This window comes from Lissotriton vulgaris, chromosome 10 (genome assembly GCF_964263255.1).
Source record: "Lissotriton vulgaris chromosome 10, aLisVul1.2, whole genome shotgun sequence".
Classification (NCBI taxonomy): domain Eukaryota; kingdom Metazoa; phylum Chordata; class Amphibia; order Caudata; family Salamandridae; genus Lissotriton; species Lissotriton vulgaris.
Window position 1 is genome coordinate 851,901,569 of NC_141698.1, and position 22,424 is coordinate 851,923,992.

The window sequence follows — 22,424 nt, forward strand, 5'->3', positions numbered from 1 at the left end:
CAATGGACCGGGATCAGAATATTGACTCTCGTACAACGTTATTAAATGTTGAACCATGTAAATACCAGCCAAACGCTGTTCGTTCGGCGGAAGGCTCAAGAAAGTCTGAGCCACTATGTCATTACTATATATATTGGAATTGGACACCCACTGGACGGCTGACCGGACCAATTCCTTTTCGTGTGGGGTGTGGGATCATTCGCACTCTATCCGTCGTTTCAAAGCCCTTTCAGTAGCTTGGAATAGATTTTCAAGGGAATATCTTTCTTTTATAGCCTGTCCCTGTTTACGGTAGTCGAGGCACTTGGGCCTGTCAAACTGTTGTGCTTTGCCTACATAATTCATTTTGTCCTGTTCCTCTTCTAACTCTTCCGTTGATGACTCAAACTGCCCGTCAGACACTTCACTGTGTATTTCTAAAATCTCCTTTCGTATTTTCTTGTACATGCTTTCTGTCTGTCCCAGTCTATCATGCCGACCGGCAGCTATGTTGTCACTCCAATTCATCAGACCTTTCTTTACATCTTTGTCTGGTTGGTCTTGTTCCCTGATCAGACAATTAATCATAAAACGTAGAATGAAGTTCTTGACCTCCACCTTCCTGTGTTCCATGGCCTTTTCTATACACTCAGGTCCCTCCCCCGTTCTAATGAAATGGTATATTTTATCTAGGTGTTCCTTCATGTCTGGTAATGTGACCAAATAGTCGACGGCATGTCTTAATCTTAGTGAAAACACGAGCATTGAACTTTCTCCTGGTACTGGATCGTATATGCAACGTGGAATTGTTACACCTACAGAATACTTGAATGGTGTTGACGTCATTTGGTGGAGAAGTGTGGCTCAGGGGTTAGAGGCGGCAGACCCGGTAGCTGAGATTGGTCCTGGACCAGGGTTCAATTCCCCGCCTCGGCGGGTCTTGGGCTAAAAATTCCACGGACTCGATAATTCTCGCTCCGGTGCCTTCTCGACTCACGGGTTCACACTCTGCGACTCTGGGCAATAGCTTGCTTAATCTCCACAACGGCCCCTCGCGGCGGGATGCCTGACTTTCACCTTGTGGATACCCACTGGGGCTATCACACAGGGGAATATCAGGACGGGTTCCTTAAGCAAGCGCCGGGACACCCACTGCGGGTAGCTGTGCGCTATATAAGCTCAATTACATTTACATTTACATTTGTGGCGTTCGTGGTGGCCCTCCCCCTACGGCCCCTGGCCCTAAGTCGTCTTTCACGACCTGCGGAAGTTGAAGCTGTAAAAGCTGATCCTGTGGTGGGGGCGGAGGGAATTCTGTGTTTACATAGTCCGGTGCGGGCTCTTCTAGATAGGAGGAAATAAAAGCTTCAGAGGCTGTTGGCTTTGTTCTACGTACTCTAAAGGGTACTGGTGGTGGCGTATGCGACCTACGGGGTATTTCTGAGGGGGTCACTCTAGCTAGTTCTTCTGAGAGGACGGGATAAATACCAGCAACGAGGGCATTTCTTTCTCTATCTGCCTGTTCTGCCTTGACCCGTTCCCCCTCTTCCCGCAGTTCTTTTTCTTTGGCTTTTTCCGCTGCTTGTTTACTTCTCTCTGCTTGGTGGAATTCTTTCTCAGCTCTCCTATGTGCTTCTTTACGCCATAACTCAATGGCATCTTTCTGGGACGGTCTTACTTTCCTTTTCCATAGCGCTTCCTCTACTTTCATAATGCATTCAGAATCTGTACTTCTCCTCTAAATCCTTCGTGTAATCTACCCATAAGTCTAAAAACAATATTGCATCTAGCGCGTGTTTATTATACATATAATGACCAGGTGTGTCTCTAGGTGGGACGGGAACTGACTCTTCGAGTATTCCTTTCCTGGTCCCTATCTGACGTAATTTCGAAAACAGTGGCATGTTGAAACTAACTTAATGAACAACACAATAAACAAGAAAATACTCAGACTGAAACAATCATTCACACTACAACACTAAAACATTAAAACAAATACATTCTAACTGATACATGGGGAAAACAGTGAACTTGAAAAACAGTTAACTTTATGCACTGGAATACAGTACAGCCAAACCGGTCTCGTAAAGAGACACGTCTTTACCGTGCCCACGTTTACCGTGGACACGTCTTTACCGTGCCCACCGAAATGGACCCGTCTCTACCGGTCTCGTAAAGAGACACGTCTTTACCGTGTCCGTATGAACGGACACGTCTTTACCGAGCTCAAATAAATGAACCCGTCTTGAACTTTATGCGTTCCCCATAGTGGTACTCACCGGGAAGCAGAACTTGAAGGCCTCGGAAAACTTGATACTGCGTGGACTCGATACTGCTGCTGCGCATGCGCCTCGGAACAGGTGGGCATCTGGAAACCTCGGACCTTGCTCTCTCACGGCTTGGGCTCTGGTTGGGATGATCCGCGATCCTCACCGCCTCGTGTGGATGCCTGGTCGCAGTCCGTCTCCTCCGTGGGCCTGAGTGAGTAAGCAGGAAATCCCGCTGGCGTGTACACTTTGAAGTCCGTCACGGCTGTAGAAGGGGGCAAAGGCTGGACCTACATCACCGGCGCGTGGGGAAGGGGATTTGTCCCTATTCGGGCGCCAGATTTATGTGGTAAATTAAATATTACCCTGTCATAATTTCTATACTTAAACAAAGGGCCATGCATAAAATGAGAGGCAGAGTCCTTGGTGTCCGATTCAAAAGGGCTTTATTTCAATAACTCGAGTTAAGGGAGAATCGGGTTCCATCACCACTAAGGTTCAGGAAGGGTCTTCTGAACTTTATTCACAGAGTACAATATTTATACATAGAATATACATTGCATTGCATAGAGAAGGAGGAGCGCTCCAGGCAGAGCAAGAGAAAGAGAGAGATAAGAGCATGTGGGCGTGCAAGAGGGCGTACATGTGGGCGTTCACTTGAGGAGTCATAAGTAGGTCATAAGTGGGTGGATACATGAAGGGGGTCTGCATGGTCAGCTGGAACCTTTACCCTACTTGTGTGCGCAACTTGATCATGACGTGCAATTGACGTGTAACTGGGGGGAAGCTGGGGGAAGCTGACTTTCGATCTAGTAGAGAGGCCTTCAGTGTCAGGAGGACCTGCTCGTCTGGTATTATCTGATATCTTGAATCCGGGGATGTATTATCTGAAGCAAAGGTCGTTCAAGCAAAGGTTGCTCATCACCAAGAGCCGGTGTGTGCATATATTTCTTCGTGCATTGCGTGGGGGCCATGGGCTTTCTATGGATGCAAGCTCTGTAAATCACTTAAACGGAGACAGAAAGGCTAGGCCCTATCTCTGCAGACGGGTTCTGTTTACCTTCTTCACTAGGCAGGAATGTGTTTTCTGTGGAGCAAGCAGATAACTGTGTGCAAAATACTGTCTTGGCAGGCCGGGCTGGGCCCCTGTCGGCTGAGCCAGAAGTATGCGAGAGGTCAGGGATACGTAGCTGAGCTGCAGTTTTCAGAGTGTCTGGAGGCATAAAACAACCTTAATTCGGGAACTGGCTCAGGCTGAGCCACAAAACGGGTTCATCTCGACTTTTAAACGTGCACAATGCAAATACATTGGCAACATAGGCCTCAGTGCAGAATTAACGTTTCTTTCATGGAAGGCTGGGTAACTGACATCCTAATGTGGGAAAGGAAATACAGAGACATTATTATTGCAGGCCATAAAGGGAAATGGATGACATGCACATACACTAAACGTGGGGTACACGCAGGGGACACATTGGCCATGTAAAATTTCATTTTCCTCAGGGCCCCAACGGTCTCCCAGGCCACTTGTTCAAATCAAATATTGAATTCTGGTCCGAAAATCTGACCTACTTATTCTCTGACTGCTGGCTAACGGGGGCTGTGCCTGACTCATGGCGAGGCTCGCTCTTGCACCCAATTCATAAGAAAGGGAGCAAATCGGACCTAACAAACTACCGCATGATCGCCCTGTTGGACATCGAGGGTAAAGCCTACGCCAGTGCCATCTTGAAGGACCTTACAGACTGTCTTGAGTATTTAACGAGGACCCCCTGTGGATTCGGATACAGAAAAGTTCCTAGGCCAGGGAAAAAGAACCATTTGACAAAAAACAACCTAGGCAACTTATATGGTGTGATCACAAACAAATGGCTACAACAAGTTAAGAAAATATGTTATTTTATTCTCAGGTTATATTTAAAAAAGTGCATAACATACAATAGACAAGAGACATGAATCATCATATAAGTAAAAATACAATAAGTTTATACATTGGTAACCAAATACATGTAAGTTGTATTAAAAGAAAAAGCATATAAAAAGTGGCCGATAGGGTCTCTACGCGCGTTTCGGCGAGCCAGCGCCTTCTTCTGGAGTTGCCACACAAAGCTCTAAAACATTTTAGAAAAACATTGCATTAGTTATAAATCCTTAAAACAATATATAAACACACATAACATTATATATTTTAACATTGTAGCCAGTAAGTCTTGTATATTGATAATTTAATTTATATCTTTTCATTTCCTAGTGTGGTTCATAGGTCCAATCAGACACAGATGTTTTTTAACAAGCACCGGTTAGGATGGAATAGTGAATGAGCGTATGGATTTTTATGGGATATAGAGCTTCCATACTGCTGCTTCAGATTAAAGGGTCATCTAGATACTAATGGTATTTCAACATATCCATTTTATTATGAGGAGATATCAAATTTAGACATTTCATGTTGTTCCTATTCAATTTTTAACACCGTTAGCATACTTAAGACTTAAAGTTTTTTATGTTCTGTACAGGATATTCAATAGGATGATCTTTTAGAAAGTTGGTACTCACAGGTAAATTTCGGGTTTTCACATCAATAATTATTGAGATGTATAGCTGATGGTTATAGATATTTTCAAAATAGTGGGTCTCTTCTTGATGCTTTTATTCCAAAAAGAAAGAAAGACAAGGATAGATTTCTTTTTTAGTATATTTTACTAATTTTAATAGGTATGGTCTATTTTGAAATTTGTTATTAAGATTACCTTATATCAGATAGTACGAATTTTGTATTCCCGCCTGCCAAAAGGATGTTAAGGTCCTGTTTTTTAAAAGAATCTGGTATGTTGCAATTCCAGAGTTAGTTAAAAGATCTCCCTGCCTGTTGAATATGACATAATATGGGAGAAATCAGAATGATAAGTCCAACCGCATTTCTTAATCACACTCTCACTAGATTAAGTATAAGAACTAAGTTTTCCCATCTTACCCGAAAAAATACAGCAGGGCTCTTTAAAGCTGTAATTTTATTTGTACTGAGCGGAGAATCTCCCTGTTGAAATAGATCAATGTCTGCTATAAGTATTTTAATGGTTTATCAGGTTCTGAATGACTAATTCACACCCATATGTTTCCTTATTTTATAGAAAGGGCGGTCCTTTCCTCTATCCTAAAAGAGCATTGCCGATTTACTTAGGTAAGACTCTCGACCAATAATGAGGTATCTAAAAGTCGAAACGGCGAAATATTGAGTTTTCTTTTTTGAATTACCTTCCGGTTTAGGTAGAGAGACCTCTTTTATTAAAAATCACCTCAGATCTTAGGGGTGTTCACCAACCCACAAGTAAGAATAATCCTTAAGGAGCCTTGCCGTATCATTCGGGTAAGACTCAACAACCATTGTTCATAATAAATGTTTTAGACTACCAAAAAGATAGGAAAGTGATATATCTCCTCTTTTTTGGAATCATTCTCGTTTTAGGCAGGGAGATCTTTTAATCAAAAAAAACAACCAGTATCCAAGGTGTTTTTCTAATCTTTGACCAACGGAAAGAATTCTTACTATCTTATAAGGTAAGCTACTTCAGGATTCGAATAAAAATGCACTATTCAGAACCTGATAAACCATTAAAATACTTATAGCAGACATTGATCTATTTCAACAGGGAGATTCTCCGCTCAGTACAAATAAAATTACAGCTTTAAAGAGCCCTGCTGTATTTTTTCGGGTAAGATGGGAAAACTTAGTTCTTATACTTAATCTAGTGAGAGTGTGATTAAGAAATGCGGTTGGACTTATCATTCTGATTTCTCCCATATTATGTCATATTCAACAGGCAGGGAGATCTTTTAACTAACTCTGGAATTGCAACATACCAGATTCTTTTAAAAAACAGGACCTTAACATCCTTTTGGCAGGCGGGAATACAAAATTCGTACTATCTGATATAAGGTAATCTTAATAACAAATTTCAAAATAGACCATACCTATTAAAATTAGTAAAATATACTAAAAAAGAAATCTATCCTTGTCTTTCTTTCTTTTTGGAATAAAAGCATCAAGAAGAGACCCACTATTTTGAAAATATCTATAACCATCAGCTATACATCTCAATAATTATTGATGTGAAAACCCGAAATTTACCTGTGAGTACCAACTTTCTAAAAGATCATCCTATTGAATATCCTGTACAGAACATAAAAAACTTTAAGTCTTAAGTATGCTAACGGTGTTAAAAATTGAATAGGAACAACATGAAATGTCTAAATTTGATATCTCCTCATAATAAAATGGATATGTTGAAATACCATTAGTATCTAGATGACCCTTTAATCTGAAGCAGCAGTATGGAAGCTCTATATCCCATAAAAATCCATACGCTCATTCACTATTCCATCCTAACCGGTGCTTGTTAAAAAACATCTGTGTCTGATTGGACCTATGAACCACACTAGGAAATGAAAAGATATAAATTAAATTATCAATATACAAGACTTACTGGCTACAATGTTAAAATATATAATGTTATGTGTGTTTATATATTGTTTTAAGGATTTATAACTAATGCAATGTTTTTCTAAAATGTTTTAGAGCTTTGTGTGGCAACTCCAGAAGAAGGCGCTGGCTCGCCGAAACGCGCGTAGAGACCCTATCGGCCACTTTTTATATGCTTTTTCTTTTAATACAACTTACATGTATTTGGTTACCAATGTATAAACTTATTGTATTTTTACTTATATGATGATTCATGTCTCTTGTCTATTGTATGTTATGCACTTTTTTAAATATAACCTGAGAATAAAATAACATATATTTTCTTAACTTGTTGTAGCCATTTGTCTGTGATCACACCATATAAGTTGCCTAGGTTGTTTTTTGTCAAATGGACCTTACAGACTGGGCAAGCGAAGAAAATCTTCTGCCATTCTGTCAAACCGGCTTCAGACCAGGGTCATCGACTGTAGACAACATCACAGCACTTTCTTACCTAGTTAACCGAGCACGGCTGCACAAAAGCCTCCCAATATTCGCCTGCTTCATCGATTACTCAGCTGCGTTCGATGGAGTAGATCGCAACATCCTATGGAGAAAGCTGGTCCATTGGAACATCGACCCCTCTTTGCTAAGAGCGATACAATCCCTGTATCAAAACACCTGGGTAAGAATTAAACTTTCAAATGACTCTGCAACCGACAAGATTGACACGAACCGTGGCTTAAAACAAGGGTGCGTGTTGGCGCCCCTGCTGTTTAATTTATACACAGCAGACATGGAGATAGCCCTGTCGGGGGCCGCCTTAGCAACGCCAAAGATCGGGGCAACCAAAATACATTTCATGCAGTACGCGGATGACCTCGTAATTCTGGATCACACAAAAATAGGACTTCAAAAGGCACTCACCGCCCTGGCAATATATAACAACAAAAACAGACTGGTAGCAAACCCGACCAAGTCAAAAATAGTCATCTTTGGGCACTACCCCAAAAAAAAAAGAGCAAAATGGAGCCTCGGCCATTTGACTTTGGATAACCAAATGAATGAATAGAGCACAAAGAATAGTAGTAAAAGTTTAGTCATTTTTAAACACTGTGCTTTTATAAACTGCATTTTTTTAAATTTCTGATTTTAACAGTTTTTTATTAACTGAATCAATGTATAAAAATGTATTTCTATGAACTTTTATGGTTTTTTTATTCTAAAAACCGAATAAAGTTATTTTTGATTTGACTTTGGACAGCATTCAGAAATACATGTACCTAGGGGTCTCCTTCCATGAATCGGGGTTGTGTGGCACCCACTTAAAGAAAATTCAGGGTAAAGGGAAGACCATCACCTTTGCCCTATGTAAACTACAAGCCTTCTTACACAGTCCATCAGCAACTGCTATCCAAAGAGTCCTCAAGGCCAAGTTAATGCCGGCCCTTAACTACGCACAACAGGCGTACCCAGGCAAACTGAATAAGGAGTTGGAAAAAATTCATTGTGGGGCATACAAGAGACTGTACCATTTACCGAAATGTACAAGAAACACTCTAATTCGCCTGGAATTCTCCCTTAATCAACAAAATCTGGAAGAGATGGCAGCCCTAAGTAAATATTACTACCTCACAACAGCGGCACGCGACAACACACTGAAGGCCGTCTTGAAACACATCTTTATGGAACCAGGGAACCCCTGGTCAGCTACCATTGAATCAGCTATGGCGCAACTTAACCTTGCGATCGAGTCGTGGAATCCAGAACTTGTCAACTACACGACCATCAAACACACAATAAAAAAGCAAGTGCGTGCCTGCTCTCGGGACCTGGATCTGGAGTCCCTCACGAAAACAGCCTTTCATGAATCCCTATGCTTGCTGCACACCGTGTATAACCCTCAAAACCATCTCACGCAGGCCGTGGGCCTCCCAGCCCTCCACAAGATTCTTGCCTACAGACTGCACCCCCTCCCGCTCCAAGAACTATATCATCCGGGAAATGCAGGCACGGGAGCTCGGGAATGCAGACTCTGTAACTATAAACGTGAGTCATTGGCCCACTTACTATTCTGCTGCCCTGCCCTACGTGCACCCCGCACCCTCTACCTCAGGCCCATTCTTAGGGACGCTGGGTCACGCACAGCTAAGGAAGCAATCCATCAACTATACACCTTGAGCATAGTAAAACAGATGGCCTCATTCGGAAAGTTTATACAACAGACTCGGTCCGAGCTGATGGCAGCCAAGGTCACGCAGGAATAGAGACTTTGTCGTGGGACACTGGGTGGCCCTCCCAGGTCCCCGACCACGTGTGCCCTTGTGAACTTTGGGAACCCTTCACACATACTTGTTTGCAGAAACATTTTCGGTTTTAACTTTTGTAATTTTATACTTTGGTCTTAATGTAATGGTTTTAAGTAACCACACAATAAAGTTATTCATTCATTCATTCATTCACCTGTCAGCTTTCAGGCTGCACCAGACGTGCCCATTTCTGGTGAGGGAGACCTGGCGCCCGACTGCAAGGGTTGCCGTGCTTAAGACTGAGGCCCATGTGTGAGAGCTGGCTGGCTGCCCCTAGGATATGTTTGTGGAGAGAGTGGCGGGGGGACAGCTTTGGAAAATATAGGGGAGATACCCCAAAAGGCACGGTCGGGCGGTTAAGCCCCCGTGTTGATTCTGTGCGGGGCTGCGGATAGCATGACATCGGCCCATGACGACTTGAAATGGTGACTTTTGCCTCGTGTTGGGGCCTGGGACAGTGCACACTCTCCTGCCTGACTGTACTGGCAGCTGTTCTGGAGGCAGCAGTAGGTATGTGAAATCTGGTGGGCTCGCTCTCTGCCGCTCCACGAGACACCCTTGCTGAGAGCGGGAGGAGGCACAGCTCTGGAGAGCTTGGGGGAAGGCCTGCCCAGAGAGCCGTAGCCAGGCGGTCAATCCCCCACATTGCTTGTGCGCCAGACCGCAGATGCCAGGAAATTGGCATTTGTAACCAACACATCGCCACAGTTCCTTGGATCAGAACCTGCGCATCACACTCAGGAACCAACATATCACCCATGGAATCAACACATCATTTGCTGCAGGAGCATCAGAAGCACATGGCATTTGGAACCAGCGTATCACACTCCGAACTGACACATCGCCGCTGTGAGTGGAGAAAATTGCTGCATCTCGTACACTGCATGGCTCAACACCTACTTCTTGCTGTGGCTGTAACTCCCATCTTCTTCTCTATTTTGTCTTGTCCCGAAAACAACCTTTGTCTCAGCAGTTTTTCTATAACAAACCTGTAACATCCATTTCCTCAATAAGGGTAAGGGTAAGAAAGATAGAGGCCTCAGTCCAGTATCATTCTCCCCTGGCTTCCTCAAACTAGGCTAACGTTCTAACCCAAGTTCACTACAGGGCCCTGCAGCTCGGACAATGTAAACAGGGCCTCTCCTGCACAAACCTAGACTGCTCCTTTGCTGAGGACTGGGAACCAGAAAGATTAAGAAGAATGGAATTGGATCTTTAGAGCTGGGACAAAGATAGTATCCAAGGCAATACTTTGCATAAAAGAGATTGGTGAGCAGGTGGTTCACTTCTTCTTTCTCATTCTTTCCGATCCCTAATTCATATTGTAGTTGAAGTCCCGGCTCAGTTCTTCGATCTGCAACAGAATATTTATCTGATTTCCCCATCGTCATCACCCTACTGAGAACCTTAATTTCACTATAGGATGCGGGCTAGAGGCATAGAGGCTAGTATTGAAGACTTTAGTGACATCACAGACCTACCATAATGGTAATCTATTGCTCTTCAGGGTTCGGCATATTAAAGATAGAAGCACATAATATATTTTCTTTATCATTAATAAAGCCAAAGATGTTTTCTTCTCTAGCTAAGAAAATCCCCATTGTAGTGTAAGTCTACACCAAGCTGCAGATGGTTGTGCAGGACACAGGAACTTGGAACTTTGATGGCACTGTACAAGCACTCCTCAGAAGGAGTGCCAGATTTATAAATCAATGCAAGGGGCCCACAAATAGTTGATTGGAACGGTGGCTGCATCTTCAATGGAGCAGCTGAGGTTACACCCTCTCTGTATTCCTCTGGCATTGCCTTCCCAGTTCTCCCTCTCCCCCAGATCAGAGCTGAGACTGCCATCTCTCTTTCTCTGCCTTCTGACAAATGATAGATACTCTCTTTTGTAGGAGCCCCCCATTAACGGCATACACATCAGAACATTTTTTTAAATGGTGTATAGCTAGTAGAGGTTTTGCATCAGTCAATTTATGCTGTTACCTGGCCTATATTAGCAACCGGATGTGTGGGTAGAGTTCAGCAATCACCACTGTCAACAGGCAGCTCCAGGTCAGAGGTAGGAAATGAAAATCCAAAACGTACCTCATAACAGAGACCCCATATGGTTTTAGTATGGTGGTGCAGTCGGCATCCTCCAGTGAATCCAATGCGTGTGATTTAAGGATGCTGTCAGTGCACAGATACATGTCTAAACACTAAACTTCAAGTTTTAGTTCTTTGACCGCCATCTGTTTTCAGCCTAACCTAAAATGGCTGTGAAAATGTATATGAAAAGAAATGCAAAAGGTACTATAATCAAAAATCCGGGTTCACAGTGAAAGGTGGCAAAGATTGTTGAGTAATGTTCTTTGAGTTAGTTAATACATGTACGACAATTAAAATGTTTAACTAAGAACTTCTAAAGAAAAAAGAGAAATATAAGGAGCTGAAGGATTATCAATAAGCCCACTGATACAGGTAGCTTAGCTAGTTAGACTAGGATCAAAGAAAAAGCTACAGTGATTTAGCAGATAAGAGTCTTTTAAAAGAATCTTCACCTAATGACTGGATCTGCATCTAATGAGGCTTCCATTTTACTCTTCTATTCTTTAACTGAAAAAAATAGTTAACTGTATTATTTCTGATGTTTTTGTAGTGCTTTGAAAGAAGCTTTCGGAAAACTGCTGAAAAGGGGATACCGCCATTTTGACCATCAGCTAAGGAATGACCTTCTTGTGATAGCTACACTTGTAGCTGAAAATCCTGGCACAGCAATGATTGTAAGTAACAGGCTTTCGATGTTAAAAATATTGACAGATCTAAAGAAATGTACGTGTTGACCAATGATGATCCTAGCTTTGCATGTGTCTGCCTCTAGTCTTGGCTTCGATATTTCTAATTTGCTAGACACAATGCAATCTAGTTGCTAGATGCTATCTGTTGTGATGTGCTGAACACAGTAGATTGTGACGTCTTTTACTGGAAGAGACCTATTGTAGCAGTATTCGCTGGATGCATTCCTCTGTGACATCTCTCACTCAGTGGGACCATTTGTTGCATCATTTGATGGATGGATGTTTTTGGGGGATACTTTCACCTGTAGAACCCTCCGCTGTTGAATATCCCAAGGCACTAGAATGGATCTGGAAACTTTTCATAGCTGTCATATGCCAGTAGTGCGTTCTGCGTCAACCTCAAATCCTCAGAACTTAGGTGGCACCACCAACTTTGGTCCCTGCTGCATCTAAAAGCGCCAGCTTACTCTCAAATTCTTATGTCTGACTCCGACACAGCCTTCTTCCTCCATGCAGTGATGGAGATGCCTGACTTTTTTTATCGGGGCACCACTAGACCTTTTGGAGCTCTGTATGTGTTTTCGGCAGCAGGTCCCGCACAGGTAACATTTGACCCCACAGTTCCTAATCAGGAAATCCCTTCAATACCGTCTGGTGCCAAGACTGTCCTGGATCACCACGAGCAGAGCCAGTATCTTCACATCCGCCTGCCGAGGCAAAAACGATCTTTAATGCAATTCAGTTGGCTATAATGGTGCCAAATCTGCTAGACCACCACAAAAATAAATTTGTGGTGGTGGTTAAAGATGTCCAAGATGTCTCCATGTAGATCATGAGGTCAGTCAAGGACACAGTGAACTCAATGGCCTGAGACATGGGCTCCTCAGTAACACCGAATGCTTGCATGGCTCACATCGACCTGATTTTCCAATGATGTTCAGGTGGTATTAATGAATGTGTCGTTTGATGGGACACATCTCTTTAGAGACAAAACTGACTCTGCCGTGGCAGGGATTGAGGCAGTAGAGAGATGACCCAATTGTTGGGCCTTTAGTCACCAACCCCAGTTTTGGAAGTTTCAAGGCTTATGGTGCTGTTTCAAACGTCTGGCAAAATCAACTAGGCCAATCAGACCAGTAACAGAACCAGTGCTTTTCAGTTCAGGAACAGAGGCAAGGGGAACATTAGCCAAGCCCACCAGCTCTATTCCTCCTTTGTTCCAATGGGAAAGCCACTTTCGCTTCCCGTAGAAGGAGCACATGCTGCTGGTTGGCGGGGTGGTGGTGGGGGGATACCCTCCTTTCTACGGGCCTGAAAGGCCTTAATGTTGGACCAATGGGCCCTACAAATCGTAGAACTGGGGTTGCACTACCCTTTCAACATGGTCTTTCCCAGATTCCCCCACTTTGTTCCTTCAGTCAAAAGATCACCTGCAGATTCTGCCACAGGACGTGCCATCCTGCTGCAGAAAAGAGGTGTGGAGTTGATCCCAGGGCTGGAAATTGGGCTTGAGGGCTATTCCCGGACGTTCCTCGCTCTCAAGAAGGATGGTGGTCTTTGTCCAAACTTAGACCACAGGAACTTGATCTTGTTCGTGCTCAAGTAAAAGTTCAACATGCTCTCCCTGGCTTAGCTTCCATTAGCATGGAAGTAGAACACTGGAAGGTGTCTCCTGACTTGCAGTCTGTGCAGATTTCCATATATCAATCTTGCAGTAATTTAGGAGGTACCTGTGTTTTGTAGTATGGTCCCCTCAACCAGGACAAGGCCCTCATGTTCAGACTAACATCCTTCACCAAGGTTGTGGCAGTAGTTGCAACTCATCTGAGAAGGTAGGGGGGTCTTTGTCTTCCCATACCTAGACGACTAACTGCTTGAGGTCAGTCTGCTGTAAATGGTGCTGGATATCCTCATCCCTGCCAAGTACCAAACACAGGCATTAGACTAACGCATTTCAGCGTGGTGGTCCGCATCACCGCACTGAAATGCAAAATCACGCATTTATAGGCCTCCCAGGCTGTCAAGCAGCAGCGTTGCTAGTTAGCACCACTGACTGAAAGCTGGCAACCCCAGTCTGCGCTGCTTAACATATGAGTCAGGTTGCAGTGTCATACTTTTAATTGGCTTCAGCTATAAATACAGACCCAACATAGAGTCTAAATATCACCTCACCGTTCAAACCATTTAAATGATATTAGTAATTAGTTTACTCTTACAGCGTTTCTGCCCTTTCTAGTGCCATAAATAGGCGATGTTACTATTCAGCAATTTAATGGCGGTTCAAGGTTGTTCTCGATCTGAATTCTTCATCGTGTAAGTCAGTGTTGAACGTGCTTCTCAATCAGCTTCATCTTTTTAACTATGAGCAAAGAAGACATGGCGACTAGCCGGAGATCGCACAGAGAATTTCTACCAAAAGTAAACTTAAACACTGCTAATTTTCAGGATGACAAGGTTACTTAATCTCATCAGGGATCCCACTACACCATGGTTGGGCATTCTGGGAGTTGTAGTCTTGGAGTACGCAAGATAAACACTTTTTACTAATGTGTCAGACTCAGTGACAGGTAGAAAAGAGTCCTAGGTGAAACAAGGTCACGTTTTGTCTTGTCACTATATAGTAACCCTATCCCAATTGTTATCACTCGTACTTGCAGGGCTGTTGGATATTATAAAACTGACCACTCAATGAAAATGCTCAATGTAAATGCTCAGAGCATATGGAACTCTTTACCTTGTGACCTTCGATGCAACCCCTCCTTCCCTAGCTACAAAAGAAACCTGAAACAACTCCTCCTCAACAAATACTTAAACTCCTAGATTATTGACCTTGGCAATTATCGCAAGTACAGATCTAGTCCCTACGATCATAGTCGGCTGTTTATCTGTTTATGCTGTCTATTAGATCCTCTCGAATTGCTTCTCTTGTTTTTTGGTAGTGTTTGTTTTTCCTAGATGGTTGCTATTTTTTATTTTGAATCCTAGCCTCGTTTGTGTTTACGTGCCTGATTTACTGTATTGTCTGTTCACAATTTTGTAAAGCACTCGGATACCTTCAGGTCTAGCAAGCGCTATATACAACTTATAAATACATAAATAATGAAAGGTCAGGTTTTCATGTCCTTACGACATGTTTTAAGAGTTGAATATTGTTGCCGGATTTATCAAGCTAGCATCATTGCCTGTTCCTCAAAAATGACTCAATGTCATAGCGTGAGGAGTGGGACGAGAAAAAGTAAAACTGAGTGAAATACATCTTACCAGTAGCTACTCAAAGTATTCCCTTTGTATGCCTGATTTTATGCACAGCAGTTTCATGAAAACTGTCTATACAAATGAGTGCTTTATTTGTAAAAAAATAAATAAAAGTAAGTACCAAGGTCCATCTCGGAGTCCACTGCGCCCTGCATCACCCATTGCCCCTGCAAGCGCTGCCAATGACAGAACCAAACAAAGGTACTCACCATCACACTTCTACAAGTGTGACAATTCAAACTATTCCAGGCCACCCACAGCTATAATAATGGTGTGAGGGCCAGGTGTTACACACTGTTGTTGTACTTATTTCAAAATTTGACAGACAACACCACTATGCGGTGGACTATCACTAGAGCCGGAGCTGTCGATTAAGTGCCGGTACCGAGCACCGGAAACTAATGCTCAAATTAAGCATAATTAATTGATAAAAAGAAAAGTATAGGCTTGTATTCCCCAGTATGGAGTAGGTTCTGGTTTCTCGGAGCAGCACTGTATTCAAGGTGGTGCAAACTGTTATTTTTTTTTCTTTCTTCTTTCTTCCGGGAGCATATTTGTCAAAGATCAGACAATAGAGCTGAAGTGATCCTTGCATGATATCGCTTTAGATAACCTTGCTTCTCTCACTGTGAAGATATCAGTTTCTCATGATTTCCTAGTTTATGCCAGAAAAAGGATACCTCATTCTCAACCGTACTTTCTACATGTTTGAGCAAGGTTTGAGCACCCATAGCATTTGACGCGTTAGCACTTAAGTATCACTACTAAATCCAACAAGCATTTGCAATGCAATAGGTCTCGCTTTGGGACACGTTAGAGCAATTGGCATTGTAAATGCTAATGTTTTTTTACTTATGGTTTTTGTTTGTAGTGGAGTGATTATTTGGCATGTGTTATTTGTATAGATTTCTTACTAGATAAAATGTGACAGAATGAGTTGAGTATAATTTAATTTGTTGACTGTATTATAAAAGTGCTGGCCTGGGTGCTGTGAAGGATGAAAAGATGTCTGTGGGCGACTCACCCTGCACCCTGTTAGAAATCCCTGACCTACCTCTGCAGGGTAACAAAAAAACCATTTGAAAATGACTTTTTTTCTATACAAATGTTTTTATCTACTGTTTGAATGCACAGATTCCTAAGCTTATTTTTATGTTAATTAATGGCCAGCAGTTAGAGCGTTTGCAGGCGTTCTCAACATTGACAGATAAGGGTGGTGTGGAACAAGGTGATATACTCATTTGCCCATGACCACACAGATTTGCTACCTGATGAAACTGGAATTAGAGCCCAGTCACTTGTTTTCACAAACAATAAGATACTCACTCTGCTATATGAAATGTCCCATTCAACTGATTCCTCTTTCGCTCAACGCTTTCTAAGCATTGCTATTCAAATTCTTGCCACTTTGCAGATTACCACGCTTGTGCGGATCTCCTAATGTGGAAGCGCTTCACTTCCGTTCTATCCCAGCAACTTTCAATAGAACTTCTCTGTTTCCTGCCACACTGCATGAGCTCTGATTTGAAAACAACAAGATGATAGTGAGGCATAATGAGGCAAATACTCTACAGGGTAAGGAGGTGCTCCTTATCCTTTAGCTAGCTGAGCAGCCAATCCATTACTTCAAAGGAAGCAATGTGCATGGAGGAGAGGATAGAAACAAAGAGCCTTGAAAGGAAATCTTCCATCTCTACTTATTAAAGTCTTGGTCGCAGGGAAACTAGGCAGATAAGGTTACAGTCAGTGACCACTGCTCACTGAGGATGCCAGTGAATCTGGCATCTGATCTGAAGCATTTTTCTCCGAAGAGGTTGACTGAGGGTAAGGGTCGGTTCTCTGCGAGGCTTGTGGGGTCACATCTCGGGCTGGTTGTCTGTCAGCAAGACAGGGCTAAAATCAGCATCATATTCGGTGCACCTGGCTTGCAGTTCTGGGGCTGAAAGGAAACCCTACACATCAGCCAGCGACAGAATGTCTAGAGAAGATGAACACTTTTGTGACTAGGACAGGCAGGTTCCTTTTAGGACAAGGACAGCAGCCTACTGAAATATACATTATTTGGAGTGTGTCCTCAAGTTATATACAGATTTCTGCAGGGGGCAGCGCTTTCATGCGATCTGTAGTAGACTGCTATGCAAATGTTTTAGGTACCCACGAACGTGAGCCGGACCAGGCCGTGTTGGTGAAAAAAGGACCTTTAATTACCAAATAGAGCAAGTATGCCTGAGTAAACAAGGGAAGTTAAAAATGCTAATCCCAGCATCGAGCGAGGCAGGGACACCGGTCTCTGCTGCCAGTCCTTCAGCCTTATGGCGAGGGCATTGTAAATTAGCTGGACATCCCTCCTTCTCTTTTCACCTGGCTGCACTGTGAGGCAGGCATAAGCTGGAGCCCCACGACTAATTGGAGGGAGAGCAGAGAGAGTGGGGTGGAGGAGCTGGGAAAATACACAACAAGGAAAGAAAAACTAGTTTGGTGCTTGAGAAAGCACACTGTGCTTATAGAAAGAGCTCATATCTGCTGAGAGGGAGGTTGTGCTGTGAGGAGTGCCCCCTGCTCTGGCAGGCTCCAGCACAACCCTCCTACTCATCTGCCTGGCTCCGCTGCTCTGCTGTGAGGCAGGCCAAGCTGGAGCCTGCTGACTGATTGGGAGGAGGAAGGAGAGCAGCGAAACTGGGACGGAGGATCAGATAAAATACACAACAATGAAAGTGAAACCAGCGCAGTCCTCGTGAAACAAGCACATCTCTGATAAAGTATCTTCGCAATTATAATTATAAAAAAAAAAAAACAATTATAATTATTAAAAAGCAAGCAGGGTGGGGGGGCGAGAGGGAGGAGTACAGAACAGAACAGGCGCCCTAGAATGCCTCTGATGATAAGCAGTAAACAAATGCTTGAGTGTTAGCTGTGAAGTCAAATGTGTGCCTGCAACAGCACTTCGGAGAAACTCATTTAAAAAAATAGTGCTCAAAGACTGTAAGTGAAACATACTGAATAACAACACAAGCAATAGGGCCAGTCCTCATGAGAGGTTACAGAAGCAGAAAAGGCAGTGTAAGGAGGGATTACTAAGCCCATTCACGAATCACAAGCAACCATTTAGAATAGACAGTAACAGGAGCCATTTGAAAAGATGGGCGGATAATTGGCGTAGCTTCAAGTCGATGCCTATATGGCAACAGCCTTAGGTCTTTCGTAATGCACAAAGAACTGTATTAAAAAATGCTGACTGGCCTTCCCCAGAACAAGCATTTAATTGTATAAACTCAAAATACCTGTGTAAAGCATGTTTCCACTTTCTGCTTGTTATTCATTATCAGTACTTGAGAAGTTTTTGAGACCTCTTAAGTGCATTCTCCACATTTTGTGGTTCCATCTCTTGATTAAATTAGGATTACCTATGGGTCATATCAAATACCTTCAGAAGATACTTCGTGGATAAATCCTCCATGTGTTCCATAAGATATATCATATATTGACACGAGGGAATTGCTGCCATGCTTTCATTTTGAACACTTGAAAGAAACAACCAATCTTCCCAACATTTAAGATATTCTTCATGTTTCTGTAAAACAGCTTCCTGTTCCTCTATAATGAGTTGCTTCCTCCCTTAGGAGGGAATTATTCACACATTGTACACTATGAAGTATATATAGACTGTTGGACTTGGCTCTTCTGGCAGGTTCACCCCTAAATATTTTGCTTTTAATTATGACATAGTGCTAGTGATTTTTGTCTCCTGCGCACTTTTACTGTGTCCCAGTGGAAACTGCGTGCGCACTCTGAGTGTGTGTAGTGAGGTTGGCCTGCCCTCCCATAGGAATGCATGGGGAATGTATGTGACCATGTTAGTTCCTGATGTGTGGGGAGTGCAGGCTCGAGTTTGGTATGTGCAGACTCGTGTGATTAAATGCTGCGCAATGATGTATGCGGCGTGATTGTGTCTAGTGTGGAAGTGCCACTTCTACAAGTTGGCATGTTTGTGTAATTTGTGTCTGGCTTGTGATTGGCTGGAGCTGGCTGGTGAGCCTGGTTCCATGAGTCATGATGGGTCTGCCCCGGTGGTGAGTGTTGAGATTAGCATGAGTGATGTGAGGGAGGAGTACACCTGGGACCTGAATAGGGCTGGGCTTTCCCCACACAATGCTGGCTCCGCCCCCTGTGGTGCGTCTAATGTCCCTAGCCTGGCCAATGAAAGGAAAGGGTGGTTGAGCACATCAGAGTGCTCCAAAACCAGCTGCAACTGGTTTTCCCCCACCCTGCACTCAGACAAAGGGATGTAATGTATAAAAAGGGGCTGTGTCCCCTTGCAAAAGGTTCTCTTTCTAATCTTACTTTAGAGGGGGGCCTGCTGCTGCTGGGCGCCAGGAGGACCGCCACTGGGGATTGCCTCCCTGCCTAGGAGGACCGTGTGAGCTGGATCCTGGGCCCAGCCTGCCCCCCCCCCCCCCACCTCCTGAAGGACTGTTTGCTTTTCTTTAGGGACTTTGGGGCCTGAACTTTGCCCTGTAGCACCTGGAAGCGCTTGATTTCTCCCTGCAGCACCTGGGAGCGCTGGATTTGCCCCCCCTTCCTTCCTCCTGTCATTTGGGGCTGCTTTGTTTTACCGTGGGGGAGCAGCGCGCCGCAGAGGAGACGGGCGAGGAAATCCCGAGCGTGTGGGATTCCCCCCCCCCCTTTGCCGAATCACGAGCAGGTGCCCACCCTGCGTGTGGTGCCTCTGCACGGGAGCCCACGCCGTGCTATTTATTCCTTTTTATCACTATCCCCGGGAGCCTACCCCGGATAGTGCACAAGATTGTCCCCGCCGCCCGGCACACGAACCGGAAGTCAGGCAGGCCGGGGGCGGGACTGCAGGACAGCAGGAAGAGGCCGGAAGCCCACCCCGCCTCCTCTGGAAGCTACCGAGAGGCTGCCCAAGCACCAGGACACCGCAGGAGCCCCGAGGAGCAGGAGTTCCCGCACAGCGACCCGCCGGTGCGAGGGAGACCGGAGCAGGAGGAGAGCGCTGTGTCCGCCCCAGAGACCAGGAGTCGAGCGGAGACCTGCAGAGCCCCGGTGAGTCCCTTAGCTGTTCAAAGGCCCTGGTGCTGCTTTAAGGAGAGGGGGCGCGTCTGGGCACATTGCCGGTGCCCGCCCCCCCCCTCATTGGTGATCGCGTTGTCTTGGGGGCATTGGCGCATTCCGAGTCCCCCCGAGAGGGACTCCAACCACGGGGGCATTATTACTTCGAGCCTGCGAGGCTCCTAAGTGTAGCATTTGTTTCTTTAGAGCCTAGAGGCTCCGGGGGCATTTTCGAGGGTAGAGCGGCCCAGGCTGGCAGCGGGCCGCTCCCCCCACACTGGGCACACAGTTCTGCAGAGCCCACGAGGCTCCCAGCCCGCATTATTTCTTTAGAGCCCACAAGAGGCTCCTACATTCCTGTTGGCATTTTGGTTCTAGAACCTGCGAGGCTCCCACGTTGTGGTGGCTATTATTGCTTCATTGAGCCCCAAAAGAAGAGCCAGGAGGCACGCTGGTGCCAGGGACAGTCACAGGTGGTGGCTAATGTGATTTCTGCACAATTGTTCTTACCTGCACCTCTGAATGTGTTTCTATGCATCATGTGTTATGCTTTTCTGCTTATCCCCCTAAATGTATTGTGATACTTAGGTGGTTGTTCTCCTAGTACAGGTGTTGCTAGTGAGGTCCTGGTTCCCTGTGTGACATTCTCCTAAGGTGGTTAGGGTTGCGTAGGTGGTACTTACCTGTTACCAGTGTTTACTGGTTGTGTGCTCTACATATTGTATTTTTGTGCTACAGTGGTTATTGTTCTATGTTCTAAGTGCTAATTCTAACAAGTATTCTAGTTCTAAAAGTGCCTTTTCCTGACAGTGGTCCATGTGGCCCTGTCCTGTACATATATCCCCTTTTAAATTCTGCCCGTGCCTGTTGGCACAATGTAAAGTGTGTGTTTTTATCTAATGTGTTTACTATAATACAAAGGCTATTTTTATATATAACCTTGTGTGGAGTTTCCTTTGTGGTGGGCCTTGGGTGTTGTTGCTGGGTGCGTGTGCAAACACTTAACCTACATTGCCTCCGGGATAAGCCTTACTGCTCGTGACACGTTACCAAGGGGGTGAGCAGGGGTTATCTTGGCATGTAACTCCCTTGCCCTGACTTAGAGTGGTGGTCTCTGAATGGCTTTGGCGCAAGCCTTGGCCAGCCAGAGATCCCATTTCTAAGATAGACCAACCCCTGGAACACTGCACTGGTAAGAACATCTCTCCTGATTTGTTTTGCTTCTTGTAGACAAAACTATAATTAAGAGACTGTCAGAAAAAAAATCTGTACTTTTTTCTGTTAATAGCCGATTGTAGTTTGTACCTGAAAGCATCAGAACACATAGCAGGACACTAAAAGTAGACAATATTATTTTCATCCAAAAAGTGGAGTATGTAGGCATTTTTTCACAGATTCACAAGGGACCGATGTGTAGTCTCATAGTCGAAAGCTAATTCCTAACATAAGAAAGCATTTCCTCAGCAATGTTCTGCTAGAATGGCTGTAGCATTCCCCCTGCGAGCTTGACTAGATTTGATGATTGGAGGCCTGTACTGAAGGTATGCCTGAGAGGATGAAAATGCATCTAACAGGTGACTCTGTTCTCCACGTCTTTTGTTGCTTATTTATATTCGTATTACATTGTTATTGTTTTTCATATTTAACCCCTTCATTGCTAGGCCTTTTCCCCCCTGTGCTAAGCCTTTTTTTGGCTATTTAGGGTAGTCCACTCTTAGGCCCCTGTAACTTTTTGACCACATAAGGTATCCACGCCAAAAGTGCGTCCTTTTTTTTTCAACATCATGGGGATTCTAAAGGTACCCAGGGGTTTGTGAATTCCCCTGGAGGGGACCCAGAAATGAGCCAAAATACAGCAACATTTTGTTTATGGGGGGGACAAATGCGAAAAAAGGGCTACAGATGAAAGCCTCTGTTTTATTTCCTGCAAATTATATAACAAAAAGGGGTTGTGGTGCTGATATCACCATCTTCCCAGCTTTCAGGGACAAGCAGAGGTTTGTCAGAAAACCAACATTTTTTACACAGTTTTGGCATTTTTCTGGGACATTGCCTATTTTTGCTATTTTTTGTGCTTTCAACCTCCTTCCAGTTAAAGCTATACATTTTGGAAAAGTGGACAGAATTCCTAATTTAGCAAGGGGTCATTTGCGTAGATCCTTCAAGGTTTCTTTATAGAAACTACCAGTTAAATATAAGAAAAATTGGAAATTAGTTGAAAAAAACAGCCAGGTAGATTTGTTATAGGTAATTTTGAAGTCTGCACAATACGGTTTGGGCCATATCCTGTTTCAGCCACTTT

At 44.0% G+C, this 22,424-nt stretch overlaps 1 protein-coding gene across 1 annotated transcript in view; it reads left to right on the forward strand.

Annotated features, from left to right (window-relative positions):
* The window catches only part of CFAP69 (cilia and flagella associated protein 69), a 552,009-nt gene that overhangs the window by 179,091 nt on the left and 350,494 nt on the right, over positions 1-22,424 (forward strand). Inside the window, exon 9 of the mRNA XM_086941791.1 lies at positions 11,659-11,782. Within this exon, the coding sequence (XP_086797917.1) occupies positions 11,659-11,782 (124 nt within the window). The remainder of the gene's footprint in view (positions 1-11,658; positions 11,783-22,424) is intronic.